This window comes from Etheostoma spectabile, chromosome 9, assembly GCF_008692095.1.
Source record: "Etheostoma spectabile isolate EspeVRDwgs_2016 chromosome 9, UIUC_Espe_1.0, whole genome shotgun sequence".
Taxonomy (NCBI): Eukaryota; Metazoa; Chordata; class Actinopteri; order Perciformes; family Percidae; genus Etheostoma; species Etheostoma spectabile.
Window position 1 is genome coordinate 23,217,190 of NC_045741.1, and position 7,281 is coordinate 23,224,470.

Genomic DNA, 7,281 nt, shown 5'->3' on the forward strand with positions numbered 1-7,281 from the left:
ATGCAGGGTTTTTTTGGGGGGGGGGTGTTATTTTGGTAAGGGAACTCTGTGGCATGAGAAGGGTGCAGGCCCGCATGTAAAAGCAGCTCCAACGCAGCCTGTGTGTGACCTTGCTGACTCTGCGCTGGTCCATGCTACCGCAGTGACCCACCCCCCGCTGCTCTAATATTCAGATGTCATCTCTCAGCAATACAAACTGCGAATACAGACGGAGTGGTTCATCACATGTGGGAAAAGTAAAAGGTTCAGTCAAAGGGTTAAATTCAGAAGTGTCACATGTGGGGAACACATTGAAGGAACACATCAAATGTGCCAATGACAGTGGTGATAAAACCCTTACTGTATGAGTGATAGCAGACATTATGTGTAATGAGATCAGTGTGGTGGGCAGAGGGTGCCGGGGATGAGGCCCTCGCTGTGTCTGTGTGGTGTTCGGGGATGTTGGAATGAAAGACAGCTCTGAGCAGCTATGTACATACCACCTCAGCGCTGTCTTGAGTATTAATAGACATGTCTTTGTTCCAAGTGACACACTTCTGAAGTGGAATGAGACGAGCTGAGGCGATAAGGATCTCCACTCTCTGTGTGAGTCAAACCTCAAAGTACCACTTAGGCGGCTTTCCTTTTGCTCTCTGAAGTTGGGCGCTCTGACGGGAGGCTGCGCTCAGACAACACCCGACACGGAGACACTGACAGGAGCTGTCAAAGGGCTTTTTCCCTCTGCTTGTGTTTATAAAGGACGATAATGCAGAAATGACCAGGCTTCAGGTTATGGCCTACTTTTTCCGCCTCTTGTTTAGGGAGGAAATGGCGAGGAGAAAAGATGGCTGTACTGTATGTGTTTACAAGTGTGAAAGAGAAAGAGATTAGTTATTGGAAAAAACTGTGATCAAGGGGAAGAGACAGAAAAGTGAGGTTGAGCTGAGAAAGGGGGGAGGGAGGGAGAGGGGTCATTAAAAGGACACCATCTCGCTTGCAGTAAATGGAAGTAAAGTATCTGGCTAATCTGCCATCATTACACTGATTAAATCACCAGGGATTTGGCATTCCCATCAGCTGCAATCAATGAGGCAAAATCAATAGACAGGGGATACGTGAGAGGCTCTCAGCCACGGTCAGCTGCACCCTGGGCCGAGCCACCGCTCCATCTGTGGACTGCACCACTGAACATTTTTATATTAGCATCAATAAAACTTAAATGGCATGGATTTAGGGATTTATATATTAAGCGCTTTATGTAATAGCGCGGTCCCCTGAAGTTTCTAGCCATGTCTTTTCCTTCACACGTCTGTATTTAAATCTAATCCCTCCCTTCCGCTGTGTTGCCATGAACACTCATTCCCTCTCCCTTTACCCCTTTACTTTTGGTCTCATAGATCCACTCGATGTTCGTGCTGTCACCCAGTTTTAATGCAAAATGTTAATTAAGGTTAAATCTCAGAGGAAAATAAGGCGAACAACACATTTTTACACCAAATTAAATTTGTTGTGGAACCAAATTAAATCAGAACCATATAGCAACATTGTTTTGTCTGTTGCCAAAGCTCAGTGTTGCCAAATAGAACTCACTAAGAACTGTTCTTTCTGTTTTAAACTAATGCCAGACTGAAAGGGAAGAAAAAGGAGGCAAAAAAGCCATTTAGAACTTCCATGGTAATAGCCATTTTGGTAACTGATATGAGCCACGATAATTGATTGTTAATGTAACTAAAAAAATAGTTGGACATTTTTCTTAAATATGCTTATTTACGTTCTTGATACATGATAAGATAGTTGGATACCACTCTCATGTCTGTATGCTAAATATTAGCTTATCCTAACATAGCTTAAGGAATGCAAATGCTAACAGCTAGCCTGGCTCTGTCCAAAAGTAACAAAATCTGCCTACCAGTTTTTTTCTCCTGTTTCATTAAGTTATGTTTAGTTTTACTGTAAAGGAAATGTTTTATATTTTTGGAAGCGCACTTGTTTTCTTTCCAGGAGTTAGATGAGAAGAGTGATACCACTCTTAAATTTCCACATTAAATATTAAGCTTGCTACAGGAGTAGCTTAGCTTAGCCTAGCATAATGGAACACTGGAAGCAAGGGGAAACAGCTAGCCGTGCTATGTCCAAAGGTTAAAAAAAACAACTGCTACCAGCACCTCTAAAACTCACAAATGGACATGTCATATCTTCTTTGTTTAATGTAGAAATGACCAGTTTGTTATGTACTAGGATATATTTTGACTGAAAATAGTGTTTTCTCCCTGTAGCCAAAAACTCCCCCATCTTTTTTACCTTCATACAGACCCAGGTTAGCTGTTTCCTCTTCTTTCAAGGCTTTATGCTAAGCTAAGCTAAGCTAAGTGTTGCTGTAGCTTAATATTTACTGTACAGACACGAGAGAGGTATCGATTTACTCATCTAACTCGCAGAAGAAAAAAAAAGCGGAACAATTTCTTTAAAATCAAACATCACTATGATACAACACCATGCCTCTGTTTCCAGAATGTTCTGTATCCTGTAAATGAAATTGAAGTGTTGGTTTGTGTCTTTCAGAATGAGGCAGTGCAGAGGTTGGAGTGTGATGCTGCTGACTCTGTTGGGACTGGGAGCCTGGGCCCAGAAGCTGCCCACGAGAGACGAAGGGCTCTTCCAGATGCAGATCAGAGACAAGTCGCTGTTCCACGACTCCTCGGTCATCCCGGATGGAGCGGAGATCAGTGGCTACCTGTTCAGGGACACACCCAAAAGGTAAGAGCTGCTCAGACAAACCACGACTGAATGAAATAGATAACCCCCGGTAATTAAAACTGTCAACATGTTGTAATGAGAGCCGATTCCCCCTTCCGCTGCTGACTGAGCCATAACAATCCCAAAGGAATACATTAAACCTGCTGATGGCCACTTACTGTAAATAGATAGGAAACATCAGATGTTGCTCTGTAACATGATCTATTATGTAGATGCAAAATCTAAATAATAAATGAGAAAGTTGTGTTCATGTAATTGAGTGTCTGTCCGCTCAGACCGAGACAGACAAAGGTCAGTGGTACAGTAATATTGCTGTGTACTACAGTTTCCAACTGTCTGCGTGTGCATCTTCTCGCACATTATTTTGGAGAACGTCTAAATGTGATGAAGCACTGTCAGTGTCGGCCCCTTTAACCTGCTATTTTCACAGGTACTACTTTGTGGTGGAAGAAGACAACACACCCCTGTCTGTGACCGTGACACCTTGCGATGCTCCTCTGGAGTGGAAACTCATTCTGCAGGAGCTGCCAGAAGAGGCCAGTGGAGAAGGATCAGGTATAATTGACATCAAGCAGCAGTGGAAGAGGTTAATGACACGTTATGTGGAAATATCACTATCCTCCACACACAATTAACCCACGCAGTGATGTTAGGCTTTGTGTTTTGGTGGGTTTTAATTAAGTCACAGTCGTAGTGTCTAGTCCGACCACTTATGATGTCTGTCTGACTCGACCCAAGCTGACGTCTATAATTTCAGAGAAGGGTTCCACTCTAGTCAACGTACTGAATCAAAGCCATTGCATCCCTTTACTTAGTCTTCTTAAGGTAAATTCTGCCGCACTCTGCTTGTCTGTCTGTCTTCCTTTCTTTTTTCCTTCCTTCTCTCTGTCTTTTTTTCCTTCTCTCCCTCACATTAAAACTTTCTCCATCTGGAGGGTGTCCTTTCAACACATTGAGATCTTGCCAGATGACCAAAGCGGCGGTTTAAAGCGTAGATGTGTGATGTGAGCATATATTTGAATATCAATACATGAGCACCTGCGTGTGTGTCTGTGCTCTTGTCATGTCAAAATCCTACTAAATGATTTATTGGGTTGTTGAAGACACGCACTTTGCCTCAAGAGAAAAGAATTCATCTCTAAGTAGAAAAATAATGTCAAACTTGGACCCAACACTCTTAGTACTATTGGTTCTACGTGTGTTGACTGACTAAACAAGATGTGTTAGGCCAATCGTTGAACCAGTGAACTTTATTCCGCCTTTGCAGCTCTTTTTTGTTGTTGCTAAATGTCTCTAGTGGGAGTAGATCTTTGAGCATTAATTTTTAGTACACCACTGAGCACACTCTCTGGTTGACAAACATAATATTATGCTTGGGCTGTCTCTCTCACGTAGAAGCTACAAGGCGCCTCTTGTAGCACAGCTTCCCCGGAAAGGCCCAGTGAATGCCGGCCTGTGATCTTTGAGGGATATTTGGAGTGAAAACATGGCTGCCATGTGAGGGGCTAATCGTCCGCGAGGCTTGCTGTAGAGCGTTATCGTGACCTCACAGCATCAACATATGAAACATTTTTAGCATGTGTGGAAATTGTTTTTTCAGCACAGTCAAAAATGAAATGGAAGACAATATTGTTAAGGTCACGGCTACAGATTGGGTACAGTGTCAAACAAAGAGCTCACATTGCGCCTGTTTGTTTTCCAGGAGAGCCTGAACCTCTGGACCAGCAGAAACAGCAGGTGACCGTCGACGACGGGACGGAGCTCTTCACCTACAAGGGCAATGATGTAGAGGCCTATGTGGCCACCAGCACACCCTCTGGCCTCTACCAGCTGGAGCTGTTGTCCACAGAGAAAGACAGCAACTTCAAGGTGTACGCCACCACAACTCCAGAGTCTGATCAGCCCTACCCGGAGCTGCCCTATGACCCGCGTGTGGATGTGACCGCACAGGGCCGTACCACTGTCACCCTGGCCTGGAAGCCAACGCCAACGGGCTTTCTGATGGGCCAGCCTGTCCAGTATTGTCTAGTGATCAACAAGGAGCATAATTTCAAGAGCATGTGTGCTGCTGAAGCTAAGATGAGCGTTGATGATGCCTTCATGCTGGCTCCGAAGCCTGGCAGAGACTTTAGCCCGTTTGACTTTGCCCACTTTGGCTTTGTGCCCTCTGACAATGGTTTTGGCAAGGACCGAGGCCTCACAAGTAACAAGATCTCACGGGCGTACACAGCCAAGCCCAAAACATCAGACATTCAGAAGGTGTGTATAGGCAATAAAAACATTTTCACTGTGTCAGACCTGAAACCAGACACGCAGTATTACTTTGACGTGTTCGCTGTGAATTCTGCAACCAACACCAGCACGGCATACGTGGGAACATTCGCCCGCACAAAAGAGGAAGCTCGCCAGAAGACAGTGGAGCTGAAGGACGGCAAAGTATCGGATGTTTTCATCAAGAGAAAGGGCAGCAAGTTCCTGCGCTTCGCTCCCGTGTCTTCCCATCAGAGGGTCACTCTGTTTGTGCACACGTGTCTGGACGCTGTGCAGGTGCAAGTGAGGCGCGACGGAAAGTTGCTGCTCTCCCAGAACGTGGAGGGGGTACGGCAGTTCCAGCTGCGGGGAAAGCCAAAAGCCAAGTACCTGATCCGTTTGAGGGGCAGCAGAAAAGGGGCCTCCACTTTGAAAGTGCTAGCCACCACACGACCCAGCAGCAAGCAGCCCTTCCCGTCGCTTCCGGAGGATACGCGCATCAAGGCCTTTGACAAGCTTCGCACCTGCTCCTCCGCCACTGTGGCCTGGCTGGGCACGCAAGACCGCAACAAATACTGCATTTACCGCAAGGAGGTGTCTGACAATTATGGCGAGGAGCAGCGCCGCCGGGAGCAGAACCAATGCGCCGGGCCAGAGACCCGCAGGAAGTCAGAAAAGGTCCTGTGCAAGTACTTCCACAGCCCGAACCTGCAGAAAGCTGTGACTACAGAGACCATCACAGGTCTGGAGCCAGGCAAGACCTACCTGCTGGACGTTTACGTTGTGGGACACAGTGGTCACTCAGTGAAATACCAGAGCAAACTTGTGAAAACAAGGAAATACTGCTAAATGACTCTGCAAAGAATAAATCTATTATAAATATATATATTAAATAAGTTTATTTAACTCTAAGTGATATTCTACTAAGGAGTGTATACAGACTGACTACTCACACAGCGGATGGGCCTGTGGCAGTGACTGAACTGTTTCTGGAGAGAGAGATATCAACTTGTATATTTATGTTTACATTTCATTGCGGCACCCCTGGGTGGCCCATAGCGTGAGGTGCTTTGATACGAAGCTTTTCGTCTTGACATGATGTTGCCACTGGGGCGGCAGAACTTCAAAGAAGATCATATTTCATCTTGTATGTTTCTTTGTTGCTGCATGACATTTGCTTTTGTCCATCATATTTGTGCATTACTTTAGTTTCACATCACGTTGACTGGAGGAGATACAGTAGCTGCCCGCATTGTATAGATCTCTCGCTGCATATTCACTACATGTTTTAGGAGGAATTTAAATTATTTTAAATTGTTGGTCTCTCTTTGTGATTGTCTCTTTTTATTGATGACAATAATAACTGTTACGAGGAGATTCCAGTTTTACGAGGAAGTTGTCGTAGTTCAGACATTCCCTTATGTATCCCAGTCAGTGTTTGCTCTAGAGCCCATCTTGTAAATGTGTTGTGTGCTGGAGATCTGTGTTGTTATCACTGTATCGCTGTGTGTGTCACATGTACAGAGTTGTCCTGCCAATATTCATGTACATAAACACTAAATATAGAACAAGTAATCCCTCTGTCACCCTGGGTGTCATGTTCTTTTGCCAAGCAGTTAACATCACAGTCATGTCTCCGAGTTGAAAGAGCACACTGCGCATTGTGTTAAGACGCAGACATCTAAATCAGGGTTTCATAAGCACAACTTGATACCCAGAGTAATTCCAAATGATGACTTGATCCCAAAAATGATTTGTGACCACAAAAGTCAGACGGAGGGGGAAATATTTTCTGGAAATAACTTTCAAGAGACAAGTGTTGCCCAAGCCCTACTAAAAATATAATAACTAGTTTGCAATCAAATCAGCGTCTCATTGACGGGCATTCTCATAGATACAATAATACATCAGTACATCTTAGTATATAGCTGACAAGTACAGTACATTTGTTTGTCTCTGTGGAGAACTATTCATGTTTTATGTTAAGGAATTTTTGAGAAAAAAAAAGTCTACCTAGAACTGCTCTCACACAAGAAAGTCAGAGCAGAAATGTAAGCTGAAAGTTTTTGCCCAGGCCCTGTTTTACATGGTCCCCTTGTAGTCTTTGAGGTTGTTTTTTATATATAAAAGAATTACAATTTATATGCTGTTGCTTCTCTCTACACTCATTTACTGGCCACACAGGACGTTGTCAATTAGGAAATTTGCATTTCATATGTGAAATTATGTAAGAACAGGTTGATTTATTGATATAATTGGTGTCAAATTTAACAAATCATTTTGATATTTTTTAAA

General features: G+C 44.0%; 1 protein-coding gene across 1 annotated transcript in view; it reads left to right on the forward strand.

Annotated features, from left to right (window-relative positions):
* ndnf (neuron-derived neurotrophic factor) overlaps positions 1-6,978 on the forward strand; it is a 10,759-nt gene extending 3,781 nt beyond the window's left edge. The window contains exons 2-4 of the mRNA XM_032526308.1: positions 2,542-2,736; positions 3,167-3,291; positions 4,439-6,978. Of these exons, the coding sequence (XP_032382199.1) occupies positions 2,543-2,736; positions 3,167-3,291; positions 4,439-5,835 (1,716 nt within the window). The 5' untranslated portion in view covers position 2,542 and the 3' untranslated portion in view covers positions 5,836-6,978. The remainder of the gene's footprint in view (positions 1-2,541; positions 2,737-3,166; positions 3,292-4,438) is intronic.
* The last annotated feature ends 303 nt before the right edge of the window (positions 6,979-7,281 follow it).